Below are 18364 nucleotides of genomic sequence, written 5' to 3'. Positions count from 1 at the left end.
CGAGATATTTCTTAAGCGAGACATAATCATATCCCAATAAGGTAAAATTACGGAAAGTTAAGGCCATGTTTGCAGATTTAGCTGCAACCTAGTAAAAAACAAACCACAGATAGTAACCGAATGTTGAAAAACACGTTCCTGAAGAAATTATCTAGCGAAAATCATCTCTCAAATGACGCTGATTCAAAAAGACAAACTACTATTTAGATTAAATACAGCCCTAATTTGTAATTACGAAAACAAATTATTCGGAATTTCTAAAAGAGTATGAAACCCCACGAGAACGACCTCAAATCGAAATAAAAGTACATCATTGAAATTGCCAACGGTGAAAACTGTTTACTAGAGATTTACAGCCCACCAAATTGAAAAACTGGGAAAATTGATTTTTGGCATGTGCAGAAGTTATATCTTCCTTTTTCCACCACGGCTGGCAGGTTATACGAAGAGCATACAGAGATGGTCAACGGCTTATTTGAAAAGTATGTGCTCATATTTTGTGCTTTTCATTGATTTGTCTTGGTAGTACCAGGGTAAAGTACCCTACAGCAGGAAAAATGGCACACATTGATGTCATTTTCACATTGAAAAAGGCTAGGAAACTGTCCAGTTAAAAAAGGGAAAAATTCCCAAATACGGTATTTCAGGAGTAGCAACTATTATATGTATTCAACAGAACAATAATCTTTACGTGACAACTTCAAAACAATCCTGAAACCCCTCAAATATGACTTGACGCCAAATCAAAATTAGAAGTGCATTACTGAAATCGCCATCGACGTAATGTTAACTATTCCCTTTCAATTCCCCCTTTTCTTCTACAAATACCTTAAGAGACAGGAGGCCTAGTAACCTATGCTAAATTTTTTGTTCCCAATCTTCAATTTTTTCAACATTTCTCTCCCGCTTAAAACGTTTCTGAGAGTGTTATCAAAAACTTGCGTTTGCACGGGCTAACAACAAATGGATAATTATTACTGTTAGCTAACAATTGAACGACCCAAGAATTGCAATAGTTTTTCCGGTTACACGCTCCCAACATAATGTAACCATGAAACGGTTTCAACCTCATGTATAGGAACAAGTTTTGTGTTTCTTCACTCTATCTTCTCTCAAGATACTAAGAATAGCGATATGCAAGTTTATTCTACAAGTTTTATGACAAAAAATTAATACTTCACAGCCTATGCAACATATATCTATAAAACAAATGCAACTATACAAAAATGACACTTTTACTGAAAACACAAAAACTATATATTCTTTTTGCAAAGTAAAGGGTAAAATAGACATGGATATTCTTATAACTATTCTTTACATTTACACCCGGAAAATACATTGTTTATCTTTAATTCAGCCAATAATATTACGCAAGGATTCTCCTTAATATTAAGGTGTGTAGTCGTTTCCAAAAGCAAAGGGCTCATTCACAATGAGATTTGACTAATACTAAACAATAAGTAGGAATTTGTATTTTATTATTTTTTTTTATTTTATATAAGACAGTGGAACGCAACTTTAAATGAATATTTCGACCCTATATCCAAGGGCCGTCCTCAGCAAAACAAACGAAGAGAATAAAAAACAATATTAAAACTGAAATCATTATTAAAACTCATTACTTCAAGGAAGTTCAACCAGGACCTGTTTCCCTGTTGTTCTACTTATTGTTTATGATGGAAAGGCAGTGTGGTCTTCGTCGCTATTTGACTAATACTGAAATTTAGCTCGTGCTTATTTGAGCCGATCGATATTTTCCGTAGAATTTGTTAGCCAATCAGAAGATCCTACAAAAATCTGATTGGGTCAAATTAGCGCTAGCTAAATCTAGTATTAGTGAAATCTTTTAGGTGCCTTAACAGTTAGAGAGGGACATTCTTTTTCTGTCTTTCTCTTTTTAATAACTAACTTTTTAACCTTGTATTTTATTTATGTAATCTACACTTGTATTTTTAAAATGGATTCAAATGTTATTAGGAAATTAAGGTATAAAATATTGGTAAATATCGTGTCAAAGATTCTTGTTAAAACCATTGCAATGCTTAGCTAAACTGTAGACGTTACCTCTGATCACCTATAATGTTGCTATCAAGTTTTCCACATATTTTGACTAAAAACAGGTCAATTTTCATTAAAAGAGCCTCTAAAATCATTGTTTTACCTTATATCGTTAAAATTAAGTGATGCTTATGCGAAAAAAGATGTCCGAAATCCTAAGGTTGTGTTTTAGGACTGTGAAGTAAAAACATTATTTCTGTTATGCATTCAGACCTTATTTGAGTTTTGAAAAAAGTATTTAAAGTTTTTTTTTTGCATTAAAACATTTTCATTATAAAACATCACCACTCAGAGATTGAACAAAAATTAGGCAGAGCTTCGAAGTCGCAAGAGCTATGAAACAGCTATTTGAAAATTCAAGAATATTGCTACCAAAGTTATCCCCAAGCCGGTATAAAAATGAGTAAAACTAGGACCAATTCAGAAACAACCCATGAATAGAGGGTATAAAGATACCCAGGGAATAAATAATATGGATGGCATTATGCATAAATTTAACGGAATACCATGCAGCTATAACAAGAAACAGATCACAAGGGAATGCTTTAAGAAAGCCACTGCCTTCTAACATCTCATACGAAAACAGGGTAGTAAGATTAAGTTGGTACAGCACAATGAGCATCCCAAACCCGCAAAAATTTAAATACAACTGACATCTCTTTTTTTGCTACGTTTATCAAGAGGCACTCAGAAGAGGCCTAAGTCAGCAACTTTAATAGCTCATAGAAAGTTCCAAATCTTCTCTTTGTTCACGATAAAATACATTTAAGTTACCCCCCTTTCAATTGGGAGTATTATCAAACTAGCGAACGTAGATAAATCTTTTATTTTTATTAATTTTGACTATATCATATAGCAAAAGTAATAGACGCTTTTCCTAATCCTGAATCACCTTCAAAATAAACACATTCGATATTTTGCAGAAATAACCGGCTCTGATAAATAATTGCTAAAAACAAAGAAAAGATGTTCTGTTATGAGCATTTGGATTTGGCTACATTTTATTACTTAGTGGTCAATTTATTTACCAATCTGACTGCTCTATTAATGAAGAAAAATCGTGCAAAATTTCGAATTTTTTAACCGAATACAAACCTTTGGTTAATTTCACGAACCAAATACTATACATAAATCTTTGCAATACACGAGCTGGTAAACTGCAAAAAATACAGATGGAAAGAATGGTAGATCCAGCCAGGAAACTTCACAATAATAGAGAAAAATAAGAAAGAAACACAAGGAAACCTGGTACCCAGCCATCTATTATAAATCTTTGTTACTGTCAGCCATCTATTAGAAACCCACAACGCTATAGACTCCTCCATGTCTCAAGATCAATACACAAAATTACGAATGGCTACAAGAAACCTTCAATTTTATCATACCACAAGGTCGATTCATATTCTTCCTTCTTGTAAACTTCAGCACTGCGTGCTCAACTTCAACACCAATTTCAACAAAACTTCACATACAACTTCACCAACTTTCTCCTCTCTCCAAGTTTCTCATCAAAGTCGATATTCTCATAAAGTTTCACAGCAACCACCAACCCCAAGAAACACCAACTTCAACACCTTCCATATTTAGACTACCCTAGAGACTACCCATGTCAAGTGCCTATATTAGTTCTAATGAAAATTGTTAACAGTAAAGATGAAATAGCCATTAGAAAAAACAGTATTATTCCACACAAATTATTTGTTATTCTGAGAGAGCCATTATGCAGTTTTTCGCGTCAATATCATGCAAGAAAAAAAAATTATCATTAAGTGCAAATTTTGTGAGTAATGAGGACCAATAAGTCAACTTCAGCAAAGAAATTCCATCACATTTCACCATAGACAATTGTTATACAAACAAGTTTATGTAACACTTAAGTTTTTTTTTTCTTGAGTGGGTTGAAGTTTTTTTTTTTGATCAGAAAGGGTATTTCATTAAGCTCAAACTAATCAGTGAAACGTTTGCCAGTAAACAGGGTTTGCTGGGTTTTCGGAATATTTTCGCATGCGAAATTCAAAGCACAAGGGTTTTCGCATGATGGAACATTTAATGGCAAAAACAATTCAATGTAAGTTTAGAAATCTGCAATTAGATTAACGATAATGAGTTCGGTGCAAAATTTTCAAGTAGTCTAATGATTCAGACTCTAAATAGAGCAGAGGTTTTTACTCTTGTTAGAACGTTCACTGGCAAAACGATAATCCTATATGACTTTAAAAGTTCACCATTAAATTGTCAAAGTGTTACCGATAAAATCCGCATAAGGAGTGTTTCGAAGGAGTATTAGACTTTCCATTTTTTTACACCAGCTAATTTAACAATAAAGCTATTGTCTTTATTGTCTGGAAACTATGGTTGTATAGAATAGAGTATTATTTTCCTTCTGGCAATTTCAACTGGAAAAAGCTTCATAACTACCGGAAATTTATTGGCTAAGATATCTGAAATGTTTTACTGTACAAAAAAAAAAAAAAAATGGCAACAGTTCAAGCGTTTTCTTTTTTGATCAAACGCTTAGCAGAAGTTTTGATTCGTCATCTCAGTTATTTTAATTGGTACAATGAATTATAGACAAAAAGCTTGGCTTTCTGACCTATAGCCAGAGCTTTTAAGTCAGTAAATAATAATTGCAGATTGTAACTCTAAGAGTTTTAATCATTTTCGACTCCAATTCTCCCCACCTGAGAAAAATCGGATCCTTAATATTTTTAATAGAATTTATCTCCCCGAAGGTCCGACATTGACTACCAAAACTTAGGTACCAACATCTTACTAGTACATCTTAAATAATACTAGGATTACGTGACCAGTGCCGGTTGCCAGAATAACATAGCTTGTGCAGGGATGCTGTAGAGTGGGAAATCTACCTAGATTGGTATTTCATTGTTACCAAGTAAAAACTAGTGGAAAGTTACTGAAAGTTGAAGGCTATTTGTTACCACCGAGTTCAACTCCAATCCCAAAACCTTAACTCGGAGCAAAGACTATACCCTAATACTTCAAATTTTTGGGGGTTTTCGGCTCCAGTGCCTTGTGAAAAAGAGCAGCTCCATTCCTTTCTTTGACAGTTATTTCTTCATTTTCAGGACCAAAAATAATGTGATTTGGGCAGCTATGTAGGGATATCAAAATTGTCAATAATGAATCGATCAAAGTGGGCAATCCCCCAGCCCCACCCCCAAGCTGCGGCACCCAGGGCAACCGACCTGTTTGCCCCCCCCCCTCCAATCGGGACTGGTTCAACACCAGAAACTAAGCTGTAAGATTTAAACATAGCATTTCAATATGCGGGTAGGATCGTCATGGTTAGAAAACTGACAGAAAGAAGAAAGCATCATGAAGAATCATTGAACCTAAGAGTTACACATTTAAAGTTTCAAATTACCATAATATCTGTTTTTAAATGTATTTAACAAACTCACAGACCATTCTTGTGCATTTCATTTGCGGCTTCTTTTTTATTTATTTGTCGATATTACTTTAAATCCTATTCTTATGTTATCGATACGACTATATGATATTTATCGGTTTTATCGCTTGAAAAATTGTATTAATTACACTTCATGTTAGCTAAGACAACATACTTTTAAAACATATTATTAAAATGCAGCTCACCAATCAATTCCTTTGTAATAATTTTTTCCGTTGAAGAACTGAATTTCTTCAAATGTTTCGTTACTGTGAAAATTAGATTTAATAGCAGGATGCATGGAAAGAAAGGAATAAAGGGCAGTGGTGCCCGTTTTCTGAGGGCCAATCACCAAAAACCGAGGAAGCTGATGACATGTCTTGTACTGCGACCAAATTTTCATATGTCTTGGGTCGTCACAGGGATTCTGAAAAATAAAAGCAAGGAAACATAGATTTTCCCGTATAAGTTGCGTACAGAGCCATAGGCACTTGAACACTATAGTGTTCACTGTGTTCAGTAATGTCTATAATACGGAGTAAAAAGAGGCAGAGGCACTCTTTTCTCTCTCCTAACTGTATACAATTTTTATCTGACACCCCCCCCCCCCGAATAGGAAACATTTTTAGCTCTTGGATTCTAGATATTGTATTAGTGTTCAGATAAGATATTGACTCAGTTTGAAGAATTATTTTATATCAGGTTAATTAATCATGTTACGGTATTTTGGTCTTAGAAGCCATTTTAGACTCTTTTATCGAAATAATTCTTTAGGGTATGTTTCTATTAAACAAGATTTATAAGGAAGGGGTGGAAGGGTTCTCCGTTTCCCTGGGTGGGTTTAAAATTCATAAAGTTTATATTTACAATTCCACAAATATGTAATTTAAAGCCTTTAAAAAATTACAATCCTAGCCCCCCCCCCCCCCCAATGAATCAGTCAAACGAAAATAAGTCTTGGATCCATAACTACGCCATCATATGTCTCAATTTAAAAAATAATAGAATAAGTATAATACATTAAAATTATACACTGGCAATTCTAATTCCTAGCCCCCTTTCCGCTCCCGTGAATTAGTCAAACTACAAAAGTCCTGTCCCAAATCTCTGACTTGCCATTAAATTTCTAAAACTATTTTAAGCTAAATTTTGCAAATAGAATAAATGTGGCTATTTGACCTGACAGAGAGCTCATTAAATGCAAACATGACTTAGCATTATTGAAATTGAAAGGCATATCAAGTTAGCACAAAAAGTCAGGAACTAAAAAATCCTTAAAAACGGATCTATTACAAAGCCAATATACTGAGTCGAAAGCTAATTGTGTCTTACTACAAAGTTGAATTCCAGAATTGAATTTCCGAAGAGACAAGTAGCAAAGAATAAGATGGCAAGGATACCATGGATATATACCATTCAACTTAGGAAATAAATCAAAAACCTGCAAAGAATCCTTGTCTAGCTTAAGAATACCTAAGCTCAATGGACACGTATGACACTAACAATATTCAAACAAAGCAGAGGACTAGAAACACACTAAATGAGTCTTATAAGTACAATTTTTTGTTTTCGGCAGACTGATCCATCATGTCCATTGGATTTGGAATGACAGAATTCGGATCACGTGCCTTATTATAGAAAAATAAATTCCCGTTCACCTTCAAAATTTTTCAGGTTTTATAATCCTTCAAAATCTAATGCTTACCTGGCTCAGTGGCGGAACCAGGGGGGAGGGGCGAGGGGGCACGCGCCCCCCTAACGTAGTCTAAAGTAGTGTGATTTACTTAATTAACGCAAGCTTACGTTAATTAAACTTGCTCCTAACGCAAGTTTATCAGATCAACCTACTTTACCCCCCCCCCCCCTAAAAAACTCCTGGATCCGCCCCTGCCCTGACTACAATGGGAACGTGTGATTTCTATTTGTCTTGAAGGTAATAAATACATGATCCGCGATAATCCCAAATTGATTAATGTAATAAAAGGGACAACAAGGGAGATAGACACTACTGATTTCAACTGTACTATACAAATCATCTGGTCCAGAAAATATTTGTTTTTATGGGCAGGGGGAAGGGGGCCTATTTGTCCGACTATAAAGATTGAGTTCTAGTATATTTGAATGCAGGATTTTCCGACTAGTCGTCACAAATAATTGTTTATTAATCCATTGCCCTTTTTTTTTATTTCCATCTATTTGTCCTTATTAATAGGAAGAAAAAATTAAAAAAATAAGAATTATACGGATTAAAAACAGAGATGTATATTTGAAACATAGCAAGGCTAATGTGAAAATTCACGATAACATATTTACAGCACCAGCAACAATATTGTTGTCCTTCCTCGCAGAAATTTAGAACAATAAACTATTAATAACTACATTGAGAACAGTATCAGTTACGAATTGGTTACATTGAAACGGCCTAGTTTATGAAGAATTTATTTTGACAATAAAATGCACCATAATTCGAGGAAAAGCTACAAACAACTCTTTTCAGACTTATGGCAGAGAAGGCTTACCCCCCAGACAGGCTCCCTTTCTTCTGTGTATAGGTCAAAATACTTCTTGGCTAATGAAAGAGCAGGCATTGTACTCAGCTGAAGATTGGTCCAACATTGAATAAAGTTAATAACGGATTCAAACGTATACAATGCAAGGCGGTCATGTGCATAGTTCGTCATGTGTGTCATAAATACACTTATCTGAAAAAAAAAGAAGAAAAACCAACTGTTAAAACTGACAAAAATGTTACGATTTACTGAAAAAAAAACAACAACGAAAAATACTGGTCTATTATACATACTTTAAACTTTAAGAAAAGCAATAAGAGAAGGTGCTCATTTGCAGCTCCAGACACAATGGAGCTATATATGCCGGAAGACAAACTCCATCTCTAAATTTCGGGTATAAGGACCTCCAGCTCCGTTCCCTATCCAAAGAATGTACTAGTCCTGGAGCATTTCGTCGACCTTAGTAGATTGGCAACTTTTGATTAACAACCGTCTTCAAACCTTACTTACCGGAAGAAAGGTTTTTAAATATTAAATCAAATGCATCGAAAAAATCTAGAAAGATGCGAAGTTCTCCAGTCCGAGCATGATACGTTGGTGAAGAAGAAGAAGCAGGGTAAAGATATGATCTACACAACTCATTCCAGAGTAAAAACCAGCCTGGTTCTTTCTTCTTCATTGCTTTCCCTCTTTCTACATCGGTTTACTACAAATAAAGTGAAAATCTTTCCAGCTGTATCGAATATTGAAATTCTACCGTCATTTTTATCATATCTTTCATCTCTTTATTAAAAATAGGGTATATATTAGCATTAGAATAGTCCTAAGGACGCTATAAGGACATACCGGGAAGATCCGCATAGCTTACATATTGAATTAACCTGGTAGCCACGCAGAAAAAAAGTACAACTGCACAAAACAAAAGTAATTGAGTGCTTTAACTAAATATTTTTTTTTCGTACAGTGGGGGAAAATTAATTCAAGAAAGAAGTAATTAATTTTATTACTTTTAAGGATTGTAATTCATGTACATACAGCATTTAGAGAAACACTGCCATATCTCACATCCACAGTAGTTCAGCTTTCAAATTTTTATTTACAAAAAAAAAAGTACTTAATATTAGAGTAGTCAAAAACTGATCGGTAAATCTTTCTTAATCTATTACGTTTGTTTTACTCAGGCATTCCAATGTCTGCATATTAGACACAACACCTGCGTTTAAAATTGTGTTCTCAGTACTAAAAAGTTTCGTACATGTTTTATTTATCTTTTTATTGCGGTAACCTTCGTTTCCTCGCCATTTTCATACGGAGCTTTTTTTCACTGTAAAATATCCATTTCTTCTTGAAGAAAAGGATGTTTTGAAGATTACTAGTATGGCCTAAAACAGTTCACCATCCTAAATACTAAAAACCGAGACCGGCAGGATGTTCGGTTGTTAGCCTACTGTCCAGGCTCTATCATCCTGAAAAAGCAACGACTTTCATTCCAAAGAGCCTGATTAAAGAATCCCTCTACATCCTACTGTCGATAACCGACATATTCATAAAAACAGAGTGATAGCTGGTTTTACAGTTTATATAAGCAATAGTTTTTTCTTCAATATAAGACTTGGTGGTTCAGTTATTATTCAGATCAAGTTTAATATTCACAAGAGTTATGCATTTGGAGCACAGATGCATATTTAGTGGGAGGAGTCCTTATAAGTGGGAGGAGTCCTTATGACGATTTGTAGTCTTTATAAAATTTATAATCTTCTTGGATAGACTTTCCCTTCAAGTCTTGATTTTGGTCATTGTTTATTATAGAGATAGTCACGAAGGCGAACGGCGAGCCAAAGGCAAGAAAAAAACTTACCCTATTATATAGAATAGTCGTAAAGAGTTCACCACCCTGAATGCTATCAAGCAAAACTCCCTTCCCACCAGGATACTGATCCAAGAATATTGTGTGTGTATACAGGCCACATGTCTGACGTGGCAAAACCTAAAAAGGAATCAAAATTACCATAAAAGAAAGCAGAAAGCGATCAAAACCAAGTAGAATGAGAAAGCTCATTTAGTGATTTTATCCAGTTATTTCAGAATTTAGAATAATTTATTTTAACAGAACGGATATGGCCTTTTTTTTTCTTACTTTTCCTCATAAAAACAAGGAAACATTCCGGATTATAACAGCAGATATTGGCAAAAATGAACAAGATACGTAAGAATAATGGAGGAAAAAGTGGAAGAGAAAGAAAGAGCTGTAACACAGCCTACGCTACAACTAATATTCCACGGACGATAAATAAAGTAAAAAAGAGTAACAAGATTGTAAAACAACTAATAGTTCTAAAAAGTTCATAATTAACCAACATATCTTCCATAAATCATCCATAAACAAATTTAATGAACAAATTCTGATAGGGTTGATTAATGTTTTTTTTAAATATACGAGTGTCATGTCAACCCTAGCCAATGATGGTAAGTGAAAGAATAAACACAAATATATAATCGTTTGAATTTGGAATGTCAACTAACTTTATGCAATTTTCCGAATTTTCTTTGATTACTTCGATAAATTTTTTAAGCTCAGAAATGACATTTTTTCTATTATCTAATGCATGTTTTATTGATACCGTTGGGTCAAAAGTCATAAAAAATTGTAAAAAAAAAATGTTATTTAGTCTCTCGCTAAAGATGGAAAGATACCTGGGATCAGAAAAGTAATAGAGCGCTGAATACAAATCTAGTTAGTTAATGGAAAGAGACGGGGAAAGAATCTTTAATCAGAGAGAAAATAGAAGCAATCGATAAAAAGCAATCCAACCATTTAATCATGCAAATCTGATCAATGAATCAATGCGTAACTTTCAAATTTACTAGAAAACAATAGACAAGAGAATTTTTCTTAAATTGGCAGTCAATTAATTTTTTCTAACACGACAAGACTAAAATCCAAAATTCTCATAACCTTTATTATAGTACATTGTGAATGCAAAGTTAGAGCGCCAGGCAGGGTTTAGTATAGACTTCAATAAGGAGCATTTGCAAATGGAATCAATGGTGCTAAAGGCGTTGGAATCAAGGTATAATGGAGAGGATCCGGGATGATATTGTCCTGTCTTCTCTGTGTGCAGGTATAGTTAGCACTTTTGGAGGGGAAAACAAAAACAGTAGGTGATGCCCAGAAGAAGTCAAACATAGGAATTTTCCCCATTTAACCTCCAAAGACCTCAAATCCACCTCAAACTAGATATTACCCTCTAATCAGATGTTAATAACCCCTAATTATATAATGATACTACCTATTCCCTAAACGACTGAGTAATATATATATATATATATATATATATATATATATATATATATATATATATATATATATATATATATATATATATATATATATATATATATATATATATATATATATATATAGTATATATATGCATATATATATATATATATATATATATATATATATATATATATATATACTAACAACTCACCACTAACAACTACTGAGGCCAAGTATATACTAACAACTGAGGCCAACATAGATGCGCACACTCCTTTTCCATTCTAATTTATTCAAAGCCCTCCCCCCCCCTCTTTACACCCTCCCAGGAAGTTCCCATTTCACTTAATTCTTTCTTTACGACATCCTCCCACCCCAACCGTGGACGATCTGCTTTCCAATTAACCCTAGACTGTTGGCCGAAAAGGACAATCTTTGGCTATCCGTCATCCTTCATCTGCAGAACGTGCCCTAGCCATCTCGACCTTTTTCTCATTATAAACCTAGAAAGCTGGATTTAACCACACTTTTCGCAAATAGCGAAAATTCCTGGTTGATAGGAAGTTCCTGGTTGAACTTCCTTGAAGTAATGATATTAGGGCTGTTTTTAGAAGATTTTTTTTATAAAAAAAACTCCTTTTAGCTTTATTGATCTAATTTAATGTAAGCTTCTTTTACACCGTTTTTTATTCTCTTCGTTTGCTTTTCTGAAGATAGCCCTTGGATAAAGCGTTAAAATATTAATTTAAAAGTTGCGTTCCACTGTCTTTTATAAAAATTTCCCTGTTGTTCTACTTATTGTTTACCACACTTTTCATACAGCCTACTATTGGAAATACGGTCAGTCAGCCGAGGGCCAAAAACAATTCGTAGACAATTTATCTGGAACACATCTAGCAAATCTTCCTCCGTTTTTCGGAGCGCCAATGCTTGAGAACCATATTTAACCACTGTCATGCTGTAGCTTCCAATATTCTAAATACTTTCATCGCTCAAAAACTTGTAAGAACCACTCCTATTTGCTACCAAGCCTAAAGCGTTTTCGCTAATATTCCTAGCTGCGTTTTCTTTCACACGTTCTGCTACTTTGCAAACCATTTTCCTAAAACGATTCCATCCAATTTGTGCACTGTCAAATTTTAAACTCCCCAGTTCTATATTCAACTATCCCTGAAAAATTCCTCTCAAATTCTCATCCTTGAGTCTACCAGTGTCACAACTTCACGGAAGGTAGTTATCCTTCCAAAATTTTGGCTTTAGATTAATCCTAAACATACTAAATGGTGATCATTACCTTTAATATTAATAAAAGCAAGCCTATACATCCTAGTCTCTTGTATCAACCCTGCCGGTCTTCAATTTATAATGGCATATTCAACATGTTGGCCGTCTTAACATCATATGAGTATAATATTACCTTATTGGCCATTTTAAAAACAAATACCGTATTGGTCCTAACTAGATTGTTATACCTAAAAAATTGCAGCCGTCTATATTCATTGCTATTTTCCTTTCCTATACCAAATTTACCTAGGCTACGATACCATGTATCTCCAACCCGGGCATTAAAATCCCGCAATGAAAATACCATATTTCTACCTGAGATCCAGTCTATTTGTTCCTGTAGCTGTATTTAAATTTCATCTGAGTCACTACCATATCCGTCCGTTCTACACGGGCATATACCACTATGACTGATATCTTTAACTTTTTGCTCATACAATGAGTGACTTGAATTCCACTATAAACGCCTCCCCACCCTAAGCAAGACTTAGAAGTTTCCTTGTCCATCCTAAGCCCTACTCCACCTATGTACCTCATCCTTCCTATCCAAATAAATAAATTCTCTGTCACCTGACAGCTTAGCAGAAATTTTTACCGAAATGTCTGCTTTGTTTTCATTATTCACGAAAATTATCACTGGATAATTTTGCTTTCGTAATAATATTGCTTTTGTTAATCACACAAGAAATTAGATAATTTCGGAGACCACACTACCTTTCCATGACGATAAACAAAAGTTCAAATAGGGATAAAATCCTTTTAATAGACAGTGATGACGATAACAGTTATAGAAATTCACAAAAAATACCAGATATTTCGGTCACATAGCTTCCGCCTTTGCTTTGAAAAGAATTAGAGAATTAAACAATAGGTAGTTTTATTTGATTTTGTTTATAAACTATTGTTTTAAATCGTTTTAGTTTACTTTTATTACTGATGACGGTCACTGCATATGTGACCGAAATATCTGGTATTTTTTTGTAATTTCTATAACTGTTATCGTCATCACTGTCTATTAAAAGGATTTTATCCCTAATTGAACTCCTATTTATCACTACAAATTATCCTCGTTGTAGTTTGTCTTTTCCTTTTCTTCAAGATTTTCCTACGACCTTGTTTTGATTGCGAAGGTTTAATTTAAAGTTAATTAATGAAAGTTAATTTAAAGTCCTGTACCGAAAGTTCTCTTGAATATGTGAAGGTTAGCGGATTTGTTCAGATCATTATGCAGCTTCTGTATCCGTTCGTCATCCAGCTACAATTTAAGGAGGCGATGTAGCACCAAGACCTGCATCTTTATTCGAAATGTATGAAAAACCTGTGCTGTCGAGTCGACGCTTGATTTCAAATGTTAATAAAGTTTATCCCACAACAAGTTAAAAAATGAAGCAGACAAAGGAGAATAAAAAGAGATCAATAAGATAGTCATAGCTATATGCTGTCTATTAACCTTCACATGCTGTCTATTAAGCTACTCAGCGTCTATTTGAAAGTATCAATCTTCCGCCAACGATATCTAAAGGTCCTGAGGACCAAAACCATACCCGAGCTGATCGTTTGCCTTGATCACTGCCCCCATCCCCACTAGAAATACCAAAACTTAAATAAGATATAAACGTAATTGTCGTGTATGCAAAGTACCCAGCGTAAAGTATGATACGTCAATATCTAAAAAATCACGCACTGAATCAAATAAATTATTTTCAAAATTTATTTACTCTATTCTAGGGGAAAAGACAGCAGACTTTTAGGGGACAGCATCTCGTTCAGTAGCTACAGAGGACAAACTTCAAAATTTAAAATGTAACCTTAATAAAATACGACATATTTCGCAACTACACAAAAAAAACAAAGTAGCTTTTGTAAAAAGATCTTTTTTTAGAAGGGTCCTATGAAAAATTCTAAGATAAGATTAGTTTTTATTCGGAAATAGATATAAAAGTCTGGAGAAAGGCGCCATGGACTGCTCATGTTGGATAACAAAAATGATATTTAAACCCCAATTCAAAACCCCAAAATCCATAAAGAAAGAAAAACTGAAGAATGGCGGTAACTTCGAGGCTTGAAAAAAAGAAGAAATAAAAGAAAAAGTGAAGAATGGAGGTAACTTCGAGGCTTGAAAAAAAGAAGAAAGAAAAGAAAAAGCGAAGAATGGCAGTAACTTCGAGGCTTGAAAAAAAGAAGAAAGAAAAGAAAAACTGGTTACTTCGAGGCTTGAAAAAAAGAAGAAAGAAAAGAAAAATGGTAACTTCGAGGCTTGAAAAAAAGGAGAAAGAAAAGAAAAAGTGAAGAATGGCGGTAACTTCGAGGCTTGAAAAAAAGAATAAAGAAAAGAAAAACTGGTAACTTCGAGGCTTTTAAAAATTAGAAATAAAAGAAAAAGTTAAGAATGGCGGTAACTTCGAGGCTTTAAAAAAATAATAAAGAAAATAAAAAATGTAAAATTCGAGGCTGTAAAAAAATAATAAAAAAAATAAAAAGTGAAGAATGGCGGTAACTTCGAGTCTTGAAAAAAAGAAGAAATAAAAGAAAAACTAGTAACTTAGAGGCTTGAAAAAAAAGGAGAAATAAAACAAAAATTCAAGAATGGCGGTAACTTCGAGGCTTGAAAAAAAGAAGAAAGAAAAGAAAAACTGGCAACTTCGAGGATTGAAAAAAAGAAGAAAGAAAAGAAAAAGTGAAGAATGGCGGTAACTTCGAGGCTTGAAAAAAATAATAAACAAAAGAAAAACTGTTAAATTCGAGGCTTGTAAACAAATGAGAAAGAAAAGAAAAATTTAATAATGGCGGTAAATTCGATGCTTGAAAAAAATAAGAAATAAAAGAAAAAGTGAAGAATGGCGGTAACTTCGAGTCTTGAAAAAAATAAGAAAGAAAACAAAAACTGGTAACTTCGAGTCTGGAAAACAAAGGATAAAGAAAAGAAAAAGTGAAGAATGGCGGTAACTTAGAGGCTTGAAAAAAAGAAGAAAGAAAAGAAAAACTGGCAACTTCGAGGCTTGAAAAAAAGAAGAAAGAAAAGAAAAAGTGAAGAATTGCGGTAAATTCGAGGATTGAAAAAAAGAATAAAGAAAAGAAAAACTGGTAACTTCGAGGCTTGAAAACAAAGTAGATAGAAAACAAAAAGTGAAGAATGGCGGTAACTTCGAGGATTTAAAAAAAGAATAAAGAAAAGAAAAACTGGCAAATTCGAGTCTTTAAAAAAAGGAGAAAGAAAAGAAAAAGTGAAGAATGGCGGTAACTTCTAGTCTTGAAAAAAAGAATAAAGAAAAGAAAAACTGGTAACTTCGAGGCTTGAAAACAAAGAAGAAATAAAAGAAAAATTGAAGAATGGCGGTAACTTCGAGGCTTGAAAAAAAGAATAAAGAAAAGAAAAAGTGAAGAATGGCGGTAACTTCGAGGCTTGAAAAAAAGAAGAAAGATGATAGACTCAGGAATTCAAAATTTAAGTGAATATGCATCTGAATATTATGAACGCACGCTTCAACATACCAAATAAAAACAGATTTACATCAAATTGACATAATATCCGAGGCAAGGTTTTATGTGAACAAAACTTAAGCAAAATTGTACAAACTTTAGAGATGGGGACACCACCCCTTTGAGGAGCAACAGGATCACCCCTTTGAGGTGATCATGAGGAGCACCCCTTTGAGAAGCAACTGCGAAAGTTGACAAGGCTCCTTTTATTAAACATTGCATATGACCTAAAATGCTTTCAACTCAACCCTTTTAGCAAGAATTACTGTCTACAGGGAGAAAACATATACTTATTATTTTTTTAGATAATAGAAGGATTGACATGATGATGGTTTCTTAGATGCTGGCTTGTCAAACTTTAGACTGAACACTTTGTATAGTGACTATCGTGATTATCGTAGATCGTGTATAGATCGTAGATCGAGTATAGTAGATCGTGATTAATAACTGGAAATTTTGAATTTGAACGTACATAGCACCTATACAAAAGAATATTAGGTTAAATTAATTAAGTTATTAAAAGAATATTAAAAGAATATAAAAAGAATGTAAAAAGAATATAAAAAGAATAAAGAATAAAGAATATAAAAAGAATATTTAAGTTATTAAGGTTAATTAAAAGAATATTTTGTTAAATTAAGAATATTAGGTTTATATTAGGTTAAAGCAACAAAATAAAGAAAACGACGACAATATGTCATAAGTCAGAGACGTGCCGCTGGACTGTGTGTGTCCTGGTGTACGGAAATTTTCAACAGATTTTTAATAAATGAAAAATCCCATCTCCTGTCAAATTAGAATCGTGGATAGGGTAATGGTAAGTGGTGAAAGGAATCGCCCCCTACCTTTTTATATTCCTTAGTGTGCACTCAATTTTATAAATTTATTTGTAAACCCATGTGAGTAGCAAAAAAAAAAAACTTAATGAAGCATAATTGTGAGAGAGTGTACCTAATCAAGACAAAGTCTAGACTAGAGATCGTAGAGTTTAATTTAAAAGCTTTTTTGGAAGAATGATAATGAGTTTTTACAAAATTGTACCTCAGGGCCTCTAGTTGCTGCATTTGCTTTCAAAATAATCTTGTTCAAAACCAATTCCATAATCCAAAAGATTATCCAGGATTTTAAATGATTTCCACCACCTAGCAGAAAAGGAACACCAGAATTTAATTAAGTTCACTTTATCAAATAATTTGCATAATGAAAGCTTATTTAGATCAAAATATTCATCATGCATTTCCCCTGGAAGATTAGTTACATTCAAGAAAGTGACGATAACACTGATATAATGATGTTCCTTCCTCCTCTTTCAGACGGTCAAAGAAAGCATCGCCCCCTCCTCCCCCGCCCATCAAATATTTTTCCATATTTGGCTTTTATTTGTTTTAGAAAACATACTACTTATTGGTAACCCAAATACTATAGCTTAGACCTTTGAGTCATCGCTCGTTGCAAGCTCCACTTCAACATTTTCTTCTTTTTTCAGTATATCTCGGTACCGTAATACTGATTGATTTTTCCTGATTATTTTAAAGTATTATAAGCTTCCTTTACAACGAGAGAAGGAGTCTACAACTAACGTATATTTCATTTAAGCCAAGTTCAAGAGAAACCAAATACACAAAATAGCCGGAACAGTCACTTACCATTATAATCTCAAGAATTCCGGAACCCTCAGGAGTATACCTCCTCTAAAACCAGTATGCCCTACATGCAGATTCTCTTTAATGACTCTAAGTGGCTACTAACATTTTAAATCTCAATCAGTACTTACTAAAGAGAGTGCTGTGCAGTGTAAACAACCTCAAAGAACCCTTTAATCTTATTTGGTTTTTTCTCTTTTTTATATTTTTCTTCTTTAAATATATTGCTTGTTCGTAAAATAAGAGCAACAATTTTCAGTATTAATTCTAAATTGGGTCACAGCGATCTTTTCAAGGTCAAAATTTTAAAAATAAATTTTTTCAATAAAATTTGTTAAATTACTGATTTTTCCAAGCTTTTTAAAAAGAAGCTTAAACTAATATTTGTTTGGGAGGGATGGTTCTTGGGAAATATACAAATAACTATAGGTCAATTTCTCTTAAGCCTAAATTGGCGAGACACATACATAAAGATATAGGTAATTCTTGTGAATATCACTCACCATTATACCTTCATGAACAAAACCTCTTCTTAAACGAGCAGGTCTTAAATGCGGATATTCTTCAGTACTCGTTGCTTTAATATTCCAAACCTTTTTCCACAGCTGATATAGGGACTGGTGAACGGGGTAGACACCTGAATGATGCGGAGCCACAGAGTAACTTGAATTAACGGGCAGACCATGCTTCTGAAATA

General features: G+C 33.7%; 1 protein-coding gene across 3 annotated transcripts in view; it reads right to left on the bottom strand.

Moving 5' to 3' along the window:
- sfl (N-deacetylase and N-sulfotransferase sfl) overlaps positions 1-18364 on the bottom strand; it is a 126186-nt gene that overhangs the window by 37880 nt on the left and 69942 nt on the right. For all 3 annotated transcript variants that reach the window (XM_089089562.1, XM_089089561.1, XM_089089560.1), the window contains exons 9-12: positions 18171-18356; positions 9836-9964; positions 7987-8169; positions 5674-5894 (exon numbers count right to left, since the gene is read on the bottom strand). In XM_089089562.1, the coding sequence (XP_088945688.1) occupies positions 5674-5894; positions 7987-8169; positions 9836-9964; positions 18171-18356 (719 nt within the window). The remainder of the gene's footprint in view (positions 1-5673; positions 5895-7986; positions 8170-9835; positions 9965-18170; positions 18357-18364) is intronic.

The sequence above is a fragment of the Artemia sp. Qi Xiang Cuo genome, chromosome 5, assembly GCF_049724085.1.
Source record: "Artemia sp. Qi Xiang Cuo chromosome 5, ASM4972408v1, whole genome shotgun sequence".
Taxonomy (NCBI): Eukaryota; Metazoa; Arthropoda; class Branchiopoda; order Anostraca; family Artemiidae; genus Artemia; species Artemia sp. Qi Xiang Cuo.
The sequence above is the reverse complement of the archived record's forward strand: the minus strand, read 5'-3'. Positions and strand labels throughout refer to the sequence as shown.